This window comes from Staurois parvus, unplaced genomic scaffold, assembly GCF_062004578.1.
Source record: "Staurois parvus isolate SC_StPar_1 unplaced genomic scaffold, SC_StPar_1.0 ptg000058l, whole genome shotgun sequence".
NCBI classification, from domain to species: Eukaryota; Metazoa; Chordata; class Amphibia; order Anura; family Ranidae; genus Staurois; species Staurois parvus.
The window spans coordinates 12422559-12436443 of NW_028317854.1; the positions used below are offsets into that span (position 1 = coordinate 12422559).

The 13885-nt window shown below is 45.6% G+C and overlaps 2 protein-coding genes across 4 annotated transcripts in view; both read left to right on the forward strand.

The window, feature by feature from the left end:
• Nucleotides 1–13885, forward strand: part of SEC24B (SEC24 homolog B, COPII component) — a 104104-nt gene that overhangs the window by 14763 nt on the left and 75456 nt on the right. For 2 of the 3 annotated variants that reach the window (XM_089668498.1, XM_089668500.1), the window contains exon 3: nt 11698–11880. In XM_089668498.1, coding sequence (XP_089524624.1) covers nt 11698–11880 — 183 coding nt within the window. The remainder of the gene's footprint in view (nt 1–11697; nt 11881–13885) is intronic. The other variant, XM_089668499.1, reaches the window with a different exon arrangement.
• Nucleotides 2455–3857, forward strand: LOC149469892 (uncharacterized). Its single transcript, XM_089668501.1, has one exon. The coding sequence runs from the start codon at nt 2749–2751 to the stop codon at nt 3832–3834; it is 1086 nt and encodes a 361-aa protein (XP_089524627.1). The 5' UTR covers nt 2455–2748; the 3' UTR covers nt 3835–3857.

Sequence of the window (13885 nt, forward strand, 5' to 3'; positions counted from 1 at the left end):
TTCAGGGCAGTTACTAGACAGTGGCTCATAAACAATATATTTAAATCAGGGTGGATACAAATCGATGATTTGTTAAAAAAAAAAAAAAAAATTAATTTGAATCATATTTTTTTAAATTTAAAAAAGATTTTTTTTTTTCATTTTTAGCAAATTTATTTAAATGTAATGCTTTTTGGAGTAAAAATCTATCTAAAGATAGTTTCCTATTTAAGATACATTATTCATTTAGTTTATTCAGCATGAAATGGAGCTTAGTTTTGTTGAATGAAGCTGTTTATTCTGCAATAGTAAAATTTTTTTGGTAAACTCATTCAGTGAATCCAAGCTGAGATAACATTGATGCATTCACACAATTTCACATTGAGAAAAAAACATGAAATAAAAGAATTTGAGTAGTTCTCCAGCTATGTGTGATGAACCTATTAACCTAAAATCGGTTCTGATATTGCTCTTTTACTAACCTGACGGCTTATTATTCTAAAAAGGAAACCTTCATTTGGTTTGCAGATATTAAAGATTCTAACTACCAGCAAGAATGAGTCTGATTCCTTACATTTAAAGAGCACCTGCCATTTTAGATCTATCATGGCAGTGCATGTTAGTGGGCATCCACTCACCTGCTGCTGCCTCGTCCCTCACCATGTTGCGTCACTGCCGCATCACCAGCCATCCTATTAAAGTGAATGGGACTGTCGGTGAGTCAACAGCGGGTCAGAAGAGGAGCCGCTGCGGGACAGAGATTACAGTTGCTCTTTAAAAATTATTATTTAAATTGAGCCTTTTTACTAGTGATTTAAATCAAAACCCCCCTGATTTAAATATATGTAGACCTCAAGGACATGCTCAAGTTATTTTATTTTTTTTAAGGCCTCATGCACACTGGATGCTTTGGCCATATCTCCTAGACCAGGGGTAGGCAACCTGCGGCTCTCTAGCTGTTGTGGAACTACATTTCCCATGAGGCATTGCAACATTAGAAAACTGACAGTTACAGCTATGACTTGCAGAGGCATGATGGAACTTGTAGTCCTACAACAGCTGGAGAGCCGCAGGTTGCCTACCCCTGTCCTAGACACTTTTCCGGCTGGCAGTGGCGTTTTGGTGTGTTTAGTTGTTGGGCGTTAATTCATTCAGAATAATCATTTATTCTGGCCATTGAAATTAAAGTGGCTGTAAAGGCTTAAGGATTTGACTTTAGTGCATTCTCTGCATTACGGTTAATACCCTTGTGTGCTGCAGGTTCCCTTCCCCCATTCTTACCTGAACACAATCTCGATCCAGCACTGTGCCCGAGAGCTTCGACTCTCTCTGCTCTCGCCCTCCTCACAGAGCAGATCGATAGCAGCAAGAGGCATTGGCTCCCGCTGTTGTCATTCAAATTCTGTGACATGGCAGCGGAGCCAAGCCATGCTGTTTGTGTCTATAGACACAGGTGTGCCACAATAGGAAGTGGCTTTCTATTGTGACACACTGAAAAGAGGAGCCAGGAATGCCGCCGGGGGACCTGAGAAGAGGAGGATCGGGGCTGTTCTTTTTCAATTCTATTGCACGGAGTAGGTAAATATAACATATTTTGTTTATATTAAAAAAAAAAAACGTTTAAAGACACTCTAACACTCAAGTGCTAAACACACCTAGAGTTAATGTGTGCTTAGATGTGTTTCCACTCCTCAAGCATTTTTTCTGCCAAAACACCTTTGCTACTGGATGTACTGGCAGTATTTTTCCCCTACCGTCTTTCAGGCCAGCACTCTGAGAGAGACCTCGGCTCCTCCCCATCTGAGGAAACACCTCCACCTACAATAAAAAAGCTCCACTCCCCTCAGACCTCAGTTCAGGTGTTTCCTCCGGTGGGGAGACACGAGGAGGCGCAGGGCAGACGGTAGGGGAGCCGAGGGCCGGATAGCCGGCTGAGAGGCCCGACGCAGCCGGGAGTGAAGGCCGGAGTGTCCGGCTGCACATCCTCCTTGGGCAGGCTGCGGGCAGTGGGAGTGCATCCCGGGGGACGGGACGAAGCACTTGCCTGCTCTTCGCCCCCCGACCCTCTCCGGCGAGGGGGGGCGTCGGGGTGTGCCGTGGTGAGGTCTGGGGAGGATCGGGGGGAGTTCCGCTCCTTCCCATGCTGGCGGTCGGAGGACTTTGCCGGGCCGGACGTCGGGAGACGGCGATTTCCGGCGGAAGGGGCGGGGCTTCGCCCAGGGCTGCGACTTCCGCTTCCGGTCGCGGCCCTCACACCACGGCGGCGCGAAATTCAAAAGGCGGTGCGGTGCTCAGCGGTCTGGGGGACAGACCAGCGCCAGGCGACCACCCTCCGGTACGGAATGTCGGAGGCACCGGGACCAGGAGATGCCAGCACCAGCCAGTCACAGGTAAGGTGCCTCAGTGGAGGCCTCCCCTACCTGTTGGCCCCTAGCAGTGGGAGATGGAGCAAGGGGTGTGCGGATTGCAGGCCCTTTTTTGCTCTGTCAGGAAGGAGCAGGGGGGGGGGTGTTTAGTGTTGGACTGATTAGGCTTCCCTCCTCCCCCCCTTTCTTTTGTGTCTTTCAGGGCAAGGTCCGAGCTAAGCTTAGGCACCAGGAGCCCAAGCGGAGATGCCCTTCCTGTAAGGAAGTCTTGAAAGAATCTTGGCGTAAGGTTCTTTGTGGCCCATGTATACAGGGGTTGGTGAGGGAGGAGAAGCCGGAACAGGGGGACCTAGCCAGGTCAGTGAAGGAGTTGGCTACCACCTTCGACTCTTTCAAATCCCTCATGGAGAGGTTTGCCCTCCCATTGCCTACACTTCCCCCCCCCCAGGTAGCTACGGTGAGTCGTCGGGAACCCTTTGTGACCGGGGAGGAACCAGTAGGGGACTCCCAGTCTGAGGAGGAATCGGCGGGGGAGGGTCCCTCGGAGGAAGGGAGGGGCCCCTCCCGGTACAAATTGACTCTAGAGGAGGTAGATGAGCTCCTGGGGGCTATATACGAAACCTTAGACATTAAGGAGGAGGTTAAGGCCTTGTCTCTCCACGACCAAATGTATCAAGGGTTAGAGGAGCACCAGCACAGGATATTTCCTGTGCATGACATTTTGGTGGACACCATTAAGAAGGAATGGCAGGACCCGGAAAGGAAGCCGTTCTTCTCTAAGGCGCTGAGAAGGAGATTTCCGTTTTCAGAAGACCCAGAGGCGGTCTGGAACAAGAGCCCTAGACTAGACGCCGCCTTTTCCCAAACGACCAGGAGAACTGACCTGGCGTTTGAGGACATGGGGGTCTTACCAGACTTATTGGACAGAAGGGCGGAGTCTCTCCTTAGGAAGGCCTGGGACTCGACACTGTACAACCTGAAGCCGGCCATGGCTACGACAGTGGTAGCCAGAAATTTAGAGTACTGGCTCACGCAATTGCAGGCCCATATTGTGGCAGACTCTCCCAAGGAGAAGATCTTGACCTCTTTTGAGACCCTTTTGCAAGGAGTTGGGTATATTGCGGACGCTTCCGCAGAGTCGGTGAGGTTAGGGGCCAGGTCTGCAGCCCTGACCAATTCAGCCAGAAGGGCGCTGTGGCTTAAAACGTGGCAGGGGGACATCACTTCAAAAGTTAGGTTGTGCGGCATCCCCCTCACAGGGGACTGTTTGTTCGGCCCGGGATTGGAGGAATTGTTGGACCGGACAGCTGATAGGAAGAAGTCCTTCCCTCTCAAAAGGAAATTACAGGAGGGGGGGTCACGGAAGGCCCGCCCGGCAAAAAGGCTGAACCTGCGACCGCCTGGTCAGGGCAGGTCTGCTGGACAGAGAGGTAGGGGAAGAGGGGGTGCGATTTTTCGCCCTCCTGAGCAGCCCCAAAAACCAAGATGACTTGGTTCCTCCTGTGGGGGGAAGATTGGCGGCATTCCTCCCACAGTGGGAAGCCGTGGTCACCAGCCCCTTCATTTTGGATGTCATCCGAAGGGGTTACCAGTTGGAATTTCTAAGGCCGCCACCCGAGACTTTTCTGGTGACGACCCGTCCAAGGGATCCGGCAAAGGACGCGGCTCTGGTGGGCGCTTTGGAGATCCTAGAGTCCCAGGGGGCCATCTCCCGGGTTCCGGTAGAGGAACGAGGGAAGGGAGTTTATTCCCATGTGTTTGTGGTTCAAAAGCCGTCGGGGGCGTTCAGACTGATTTTGAACCTGAAACCCCTAAACAGGTCAGTACGTTACCGGAGGTTCCGCATGGACTCCATTTTTACAATCAGGTCCCTAATACCACCAGGGGCATTCATGGCGTCCATAGACTTAAAAGACGCCTATCTACACGTGCCCGTGGCGGAAGCCTCTCAGAGGTTCCTCAGGTTGGCAGTGGGGGGGGAGGAAGGAATTCGACATTGGCAGTTCAGGGCTCTTCCATTCGGCCTTTCCTCCTCGCCAAGAGTATTCACCAAGGTTCTGGCGGAGGCACTGATTTCTATTCGCTTGAGGGGGATTTCAGTGGTAGCCTACCTGGACGATTTGCTGCTTTTCGCAGACTCAGAGGCTCACTTACGGCAAGACCTGGTTATAGTGAGAGGCCATCTAGAAAGCTTGGGGTGGATTTTGAATCTGGAGAAGTCCTGCCTGGTACCTTCTCAGAGAGTGATTTACTTGGGCTACGCTCTAGATTCGGTAGACCAGAAGACCAGCCTGACTTTGGAAAAGATCACCAAGTTGGAAGCCGGGGTCAGATTACTACAGGGGAGCGGGTCGATATCCATACGGCAGGCCATGTCGGTTCTTGGATTACTGACCGCGTCCATTCCGGCAGTTCAGTGGGCAGGTCTGCATATGCGTCCCCTCCAGTTGTGGATCCTGAGGGTTTGGGACAGGAGGGGTCACTCCCTAGAACGCAGGGTCCTGGTTCCCCCCAGTGTGAAGAGGTCTCTATGGTGGTGGAGGAGGTCGTCCAGCATAACACAGGGGCTGTTGTGGTGCTTTCCGATATCCACGGAGGTCACTACGGATGCCAGCGCCAGGGGCTGGGGAGCCCACCTGGGGAATTTGGTGACTCAGGGGGAATGGTCCTTGGGGCAGAGGGCCCAATCCTCGAATTGGAAGGAATTGAGGGCAGTGTGGGAGGCTCTGCACTCCTTCCAGGTGGGGGTCACGGGCCAGCACGTGCGTGTCCTAACGGACAATGCCACGGCAGTGGCTTATATAAACAGGCAGGGAGGGACGAGGAGCAAAGCCCTCGGGGCCTTAACGGCGACACTGTTGTCCTGGGCGGAGGTGCACTTGGCGTCCCTGTCTGCGATACACTTAAAAGGGGAGCTGAACCAGAAGGCAGACTTCCTGAGCAGGACTCGGCTCAGGGAGTCGGAATGGGCCTTGAACCCCAATGTCTTTCAGGAGATTGTGCGGAGGTGGGGATCCCCGGAGGTAGACCTTTTTGCCTCCGGGAGGAACAACAAGGTCCCAAATTTCTTCTCTCTATCCCGCTGGGACGGGTCCAGAGCGGTGGACGCATTAGGTCAGAGGTGGGACTACCGGCTTTGTTACGCCTTTCCCCCGGTTCCTTTGCTCCCCCTGGTCCTGAGAAAATTCAGGACGGAGGGGACCTCGTTAATCCTGATAGCTCCCTTCTGGCCGCGGCGGGCGTGGTTTGCGACCCTAAGATGTTTGGCCTCTCGTCCACCCTGGGAGCTGCCACCAAGAGAGGATTTGTTAACACAGGGGCCGGTTCTTTGCCACAGCGTGGGAAGATTACGGTTAACAGCCTGGTTTCTGAGCAACAGCTCCTCTTAGAGAAGGGGTTCTCGCCTAAGGTAGTGGCGACATTACTGGCCAGTAGGAAGGAGGAGACCCAGGCCATTTATGGTAGGGTCTGGGGTTGCTTTTCAGCCTGGTGTGACCGGACGGCCGTGGCAACCCATAGTTTGGTTTCCGTGTTGGAATTCCTGCAGGCGGGAGCGGACAAGGGATTGTCTGTCAGCACGCTCAAGGGCCAGGTCTCGGCCCTCAGTGTGTTCCTAGAGACGCCCCTGGCCAGGGAGGCATTGGTGAGTAGGTTTTTCAAAGCCCTGGTGAGGCAGAGGCCTCCGAGGTCCAGACCGTTTCCAGTGTGGGATTTGGCCAAGGTGCTCGAGGGGATGACTGGGGCTCCGTTCGAGCCCCTGGAGTCCTGCCCGATAAGGGAGCTCACCATTAAAACGGCTTTTCTGGTGGCGATTACCACGGCTAGGAGGGTGTGCGAGATGGAGGCTCTCTCGATTAGACCACCTTATCTCCGTATTTTTACGGACAGAATCGTTTTCAGACCAGACCCGTCCTTCATTCCGAAGGTGGCTCGGTGTTTCCAGAGGGAACAGGACATTGTCCTTCCCTCGTTTTTTCCTGTCCCGGTGGGGGTAGATCAGGAGAGGTATCATTGTCTGGATGTGAGAAGGTGCGTTCTCCAGTATCTGGAGAAATCTAGGGAATTCAGAAGCACCGAATCCCTTTTTGTTTTTTTTAAGGGGGCTAGAAGAGGCAAGAAGGCGTCTAGAAGGACGCTGGCCAGCTGGCTGCGGCTTGCGATTGCAGGTGCATATCAGGCGGAAGGCCTGGAGGTCCCGGAGGGTATCAAGGCACATTCCACCCGAGCGGTGGCGGCTACCCAAGCAGAGCTAGCAGGGGTTTCCCCAGGGCAGATTTGCAGAGCAGCAACATGGTCCAGCTTTGACACATTTGCCAAGCATTACAGACTGGACCTGGTCTCGGTGCAGGAGCAGGACTTTGGTCGTAAGGTCTTGCAAGCAGTTAGCCCGCCCGAGGGGTGAGTACTCGCTTATCCTCTCAGAGTGCTGGCCTGAAAGACGGTAGGGGAAAAATCAAGTTACACTTACGGTAACGTCTTTTCCAGGAGTCTTTCAGGCCAGCACCGGTTTCCCACCCGTGTTGATATTGCTTATGTGAAGATGGCTTATTGTGATTATGTTGTCTCGCATTGTGTCTCCCCAGATGACCGGAGGATGCTTGGAGAACTGAGGTCTGAGGGGAGTGGAGCTTTTTTATTGTAGGTGGAGGTGTTTCCTCAGATGGGGAGGAGCCGAGGTCTCTCTCAGAGTGCTGGCCTGAAAGACTCCTGGAAAAGACGTTACCGTAAGTGTAACTTGATTTTTTTTTTGCCTTTAAACTTCACTAAACGCCAATGTGTGCGTGGGCACATGGGTTACCATGGAGCTGCATTTAGAGGCAGAAAAAACGCTAGACACCCCTAAGAGCAGCGTTTAATATGTCCAGTATGCATGAGGCCTAACTGCTAATTTAAAATTAGAAAGAAAAATAGTATTTGCTACTGTATATACATTTTTTGCATTAAAAAAAACTGAAAAGGTTTTTTAAAGGAATAGATTTGCATGCTGACCAATCACTAGGTGGCAGATGTTTGCTTGTGTTATCGGTGCTAGTCACAAGCTTAGCTAATATTAAAGGAGCAGTTTCTGCCTGTGCTTTTCTATGTATAAGCTATCATGGATTAAATCCGTGACATCCTCCTTTAAGTGTACAGAACTGGATCAATGCCTGTAAGCATTAGAAAGAGTAATGAATTGGCAGGTTGACATGACCTGAATAAGTAGTGCAATTGGAAGAATGCAGTTTAAAGTCATTTTAAGAGCTCATAAGAATATTTGCATTAAAATGCACATGGAGTTCTGTGTAAAACTGGCCATACACAGCATAATTTGGTTGGTTGTTATCAGATGATAAGATCTTCAAATAGTCCTCCATCTCAAGTGCAGTGATCACATTGAGAAATTCAAATTTAATTCAGTGGGTACAGTTTTCTGCAGATATTCATCTGCTGCACTTGGTTCCTCTTTGTCTCCTTTTCAGGAAGCAATATATACTTGCGCATGGACTTCAACAGTATTGTAATTCACTGGCAACATTCTGTTGTTGACTTGTTTTTCTACTTTTTGTTATCTGGAAAACTAGAACTTTTGGAATTTAAAAGGTAATATAATATTGTAAGTGCTGCCGCCCCCAACACTTACACTTAATTAGAATACAGATCAGAACAGATGAGCATTTGCTTAAGCTTCTAGCAGCTCAGTGGCTTTGATTACATTGGCTCTGGCTGTAAGCTGTGCTGAATTACTTTATAGACTTCTATGGGCTGCCCATATTTTAGCCCAGTGAATCAATCATCCGTTTTAACTTTTAAAAGTGAAAATTTAAGGGGATATATTTGAAAAATAATTTCAATAGAAATACAACCAGCGGTGAACAATCATTTTGTGTAAATTGGGCACACAAATGTTTTGAGATTATTTCCTGTGCTGGACTGATGTTTTTCATGAATTGAAAATGGAAAAATACAGAATTTGGCTACTAGATAGTGCTAAGTACCATAGAAATTTCCTATGATGCTTAGTGCCATCTAGTGGCCAAATGCAGCGTTTTCCGTTTTAAAGCCGATTTCCAGGTTTTCCTTCACTTTAAATAGTTTGTTTTGACCAAGCTAGTCCAATTGAACCATATCCTTCATTAAGTGCTGCAGTGTCTCTAAGCACTGTATGTACTGCATGTAGCTTCAGCCTGGTTCCAGCTGTGAGACAGAGACTTTCCATGTCAAACCCGGAAAAAATGAAGAGTCGATCTGAGCTGCACTCAGCCATTCATAGGCAGCTTTGTTTCCTGTGAATGAACACAAAGCTTCCTCTGAATGGCTGAGTTGGAGAGCATGATATCATCAGCCTGCCACTCTGTCTCAGCCAATCAGAGGAAACTTTGAATTCATTCACAGAATACAAAACTGCCTGTAAATGGCTGAGTTCCTCTTAGACTGACTTTGCATTGTTCTGAGTGTGAGACAGGAAGTTTGTGTCTCACAGCCAGATCCCCCAGCACTGTGTATTGTATGTAGCTGAAGCTTCATACAGTACTTAGAGACACTGCAGCACTTAGTGATGGAATTAGTTTGTTTGGATCATCTTGGTACAAACAAACTATTTAAAGTTAAAGTAAACATGGAAATTCTCTTTAAATCCATGAAAGACATTTATCCAGCACAGGAAATAGCCTAATAACATCTATTTCTTTCGTATTCACACAGAACAAATGTGCTGAATTGTATTGGGCCACCTGCTGTCCGGGGAAATTTTAAATTTCTTCACATAAGTGGTAAAATCAACATTTTTTGCTGATAATTTACTTAGAACACCAAATATTATCATTCTTTGAAATAATGATGACCTTGGAGAATAAAATGGTGGTAGTTGCAATTTGTTATGTCACCCATTACTAACACATGAATTTCAGTTCAGACAAACATAATATAATATCCATTTTTTGGTAATATATATGATGATACATCGAGTAAATCGATACCAAACATGTCAAGGATCAGGATCACATGGATTAACTACACTCTTCTCAAACTTTATTGAACACTTCTCATTAAAAACATCATATAGAGGGGTACAACAGAACAAGGCATCATTGACACATTTCGCGCTGTGACAGTGCTAAGTCGTAACCTGATACCAAGCATGTTGAGATTTAAATTGCGCACACCTTTGAAATGGTGACAAATTACAGTACCTAAAATTGTCCATAGGTAACACTTTAAAAGTATTTACAGGTCATCAGTTTAGAGTTTAGGCCTCATGCACACAGGACGTTTTAAAAACACTCCCACTCTTGGCATTAGCGTTTTGGCAGAAAAAACACCTGATACTTGTCAAAGTGTCTAATGCTTTTACAAGTGTTTAGGCGTTAAGCACTTAGACATTAATTCATTTCGTTGGGCAGAATAATAGTTTATTCTAGCTCTATTTTCTTTTCTTTTAGCTTTATTTCTATCATATGGTAGTGAACAAGCCCCCTTGTGATAGCTTTTGTCAGGTGGCAAGTACTCTTTATTGAAACATAAGAAGTCTTTTAGAACCCTGATGTCTTCCTTGCCATCCAAAGCAGTTTGGTGTCCACCTCCAATTTGATGGGATATGCCCGGGAGACTGGCTTGGAGTGCTTTTGATCTTTTAATTATTTGGATTGCATTCATTGTTTTTGGTTAAAGATCTGAGTCTGCTGTTGTATTGAGGAACATTTGGGGTTGCTGCGAGGCCAGGGTTTGGGCAATTGGACCTACTTTGAGATCTAAGAAAACATTAATTTGGCAAATAGGTTCATTAGAGTAAATATTTCAGGATTGCCATCTTGCTTTCCCTCAGATGCCCCCTTCTGTTATTGAGAATCCCTATTCCAGTAAACCGTACAAAAACCCTATGATTTTTATATTATTGGGTTCTCTTATAAAGACACTCTTCACATGTGCTCCTGATGAAGATGTTTAAACACTCAAAATGCACTTGACATGTGGATATTGAAATGAAAAAAGATCTGTGAATCTTACTTTGGAAATATTGGATATGGTGCTATAAATAATTATAATATATGTATAAACCTTATGATTTTATGAATTTATATTTGTGGTGCCATTTACTATATGCCCCCAAAAAAGTCCATTGTTGCAATCATTTCTTTGTTCTATATGTGCTATTGAGGATGTGGGCATATAGGACAAAGAACCTCTATCCAATCTGTATGCCCTCCAAACCAGTTCACCAAGCATAGACCATGAAACCAGAAGTGATGGATTAATTGTTGCTTCTGGGTTCATTCATCAAAGTGGAGATCAGGGAATGGATATTCCTCCATCTCCTCTGTGGGAAGCCATTTTGACCATTTACCGTAGTTTTGGGCTCTACTGTTGTTTTGAACATTGGTAGGTTGGTTACCTTTGTAGCTCTATAAAAGTGATCACTTTTACCTGCTGAACAAAATGGTACCACGATCATGGCTGCAGCTATAGCCAAGAGCCTGGTATAACCACTTGTTTTCGGGACCATTTTATATGTATGTCGGATAGCAAGTTATTAAAAAACCTCTTCTGTGAGCCTCTCTGCTTTTTGAGCTAACCCCTTACAACTGCATCCTCTCTCTGAACCTAAAAGTGAAGATTTGCTGTGTTCTAGAGAACATCTAAACATGTTATTTGCACCTAAGCAGTACCTTGAAAAATGAACTGTTTTGTATGCAATTTCTCCTGAAAAATAGCAACAGACTTCCTGGTATGTGAGCCTAGTGCCTACATCCCCATAGTTTTATTAGATCCAAGGGAATCTTGCCATTGCTAATCTCAGGAGATTTGGTAATATCAATAATAGTCAACTCACTGTTCTGCTTGCTGGAGGCTCTGACATGAAGAAACAAAGCCTTTCCTCTACCAAGCGGTTTACAGCCACACAGAGATGCCATGTGGAATAAGGTCAGTAATAAATACAAGGGTCAGCTGCAGGTAGTCTGCAGACAGTACTAGTTAGTCATCCTTTGCCCTCTGCATGCCTTTTTTTCTGGGCACAGCTTTCAGGGTTTTTTCTTCTTTATGTGCACCTTTTTTAGGACAGGGTACAGGCAGGGGGCAGAACTCCAAGAGTTGTAAGAGCAGTGTTGTGAGTGCTTAGTTATTGCTTTCCAACCAAGTTTCTTTTTCTGGAAAAGATGTGTGTGTTGTGTGCACTGGCCCTCAACAGCAGGATATTTTGTAATGGCTGCCCATATTATAGTCCAAGGCCTAAGATGGATATTACTAGCCCTTCAGTGTCCGGATTGGATTATTATCTTCTAAAGTTTTCATTATTCAAGGTCTGCCAATCTGCAAATGAATGTTTTTTTTGTGTTTTTTTTTTTTTTTTTTTTTATTTTATTGCCTTTGTTCACAGTGTCTTCTTCGTTCTATGGGGCAGAACAAAAGCCAGAAATTGGACAGCCTGGTCTTGCTGCATCTGCTCCTTTGTCTTTGATGGCATATGCGAATTCTACTACTAGTACTACTACCAAACAGCCATCAGAACCTGCATCTTTGAAGTCTTCTCTTCATCCTCCTCCACCAGCAATACAGCAAGGTAAACAGAACTATATTTTAGATATAACAGAGTTAATAAAAAGTGTAAACCTTGCCAAAATACAATGTATGTATTTGTGGTACAGGTGGAGTTATAGTATTTTAGGCTCAATTCGCAGAACTAAAACATTAGGATAAGAATCCTCATTAAAAAAAAAAAAAAAGATGAGTTTCACTGACAATTTTCAGGTCAGTTTAACGTGATTTTGAATATGCCACATGGCTGCAAATCGAGATCCTTTTCATTCTGTAAAACTTTTTGCATTGACCCTATAGATGGCTGCTAGGATAAATCAAGTCTATTTTTAAGTCTGTATAGCATTTGTGTTTTTTTTTTTTTTGTCACACCTTACCTCAATTAGTGCTAAAAATTGTCAGGTATTTAAACAAATAGAAGGCAGCTATTTTATGGAATGGTGAAAAAATATTGGTAGTTTAGGATTACTCTACCATATGTTTAGGCTATGAGAGGGGGCTGATAAACAGTTCCAACAGCAGCTTATCTGGGGGAAAAAAATGCAATAGGCCAAACAAAATCAAAAGGGTAGATCGCTATGTCATCCAAGACTGGTTGGCTGTGGTGTGATGCCTTTGGTCGACTCAAGACATGGGAAAAATCAATTTTGCCCAGGTTAGGTAATGATCATTAACCTCCTTGTGGCCAATAGTATGCCCTGCAGGACTTCAGTTAAGCCCACGTAGCATAAGTAGTGCTCCTAGCATCACCATTCCCAACACCCACTGTGCTTGCTCTCTCAGTTTGATGGTTGAACTCCTGCTCATTACTTAGCAGACAGTGGCTGGGTCTTCAGTGATCACTGTAGCAGCTTGCTGTAATAATCATTACTATTTACAGTACAATGTAACATTTGTGCTGCATTGGTGGGATTAGGTGCAGATGTTTCAATTTGATGTGACTTTGTATCACGTTAAAGTACAACAGCATAAATAAATTAATAGTGGACTTCAGCTCAGAATGTGGCATTCTCCTGACTTTAGCCTACTTAGGTCTTGTGTCATGTTTGAAAAAACTCAGAGGGGGGGAGATTGTGTAACCTGGCTTCATAGGCTATGGCTTTACCATTATAGCTTACTGAGATGGGGCTTTCTCAATACAGTATATCCTTTGGACCTAGATATACAAACAGTTTGTCAAAGAGGCTAAAAGATCATTAATGTCTGGAGGCTGCCACATTTCTGGTGTGTTTTTATTTTAGCTGTCCATGTTATTGAAGAGGAGGGGTCAAATTGTAACATGTATAGTAAGCATAAAGTAGAACTATAGGCAAAACTCCTCCTCCTTTTTTCATTTTGGATAGAGCAAGGGAGGGTAATAACCCGTCAGATTTTTTTTTTTTTGCCATCTCTGTCCCATTGGGGAGATTTCCCCTCACTTCTTGTCCCATAGCCAAACAGGAAGTGCAAGGATATCCCTGCAAATTAAGGGAATTTCTTGGGGACCCCCAGGTCACCAGGACTAGTGTCCCCATTGGAAGATTTCCCCTCTATTACTTCTCTGGGGACAACCCAAAATTTGGGATTTTCTTTCACTTTCTTAGAACGGTAGACAAGACAAGTAGGGTATATCTCCCTAACAGGGGCAGAGGTAACTTTCACTTTCAATGATAAGGGTAAACAGGACAAATAGAGAGGGTAAATCTCCTTAACGGGGGCACAGATAGCAATAAAAACTGACAGGAATTCCAATTTCTCTCCACTCTATCCAAAACTTTTTGCCTTTAGTTATAATATGACTAAAACAAACTGTTTCATTTTTGTTGTATGGGCACTCCCTTTCCTTTTCACTAGAGTGCCAAGCTACGCTTGTGATTTTAATCGCTTGTTACTGATGTAACCACTTGCTGGCAGTCACCTCAATAGACTAGAGCTACACCGGAGGTTTGTTTTTTATTTTCACTTAATATATTTTTTTCCCTAAAGATATGCAAATTCTGTATAGGCATATCTATTAAAAGAGACGTGCAGGTTTTGAAAAAAACAAACAG

Excerpts from the sequence above, each read along its gene's own strand:
- LOC149469892 (XM_089668501.1), top strand. The coding sequence starts at position 2,749 with ATGGAGAGGTTTGCCCTCCCATTGCCTACACTTCCCCCCCCCCAGGTA.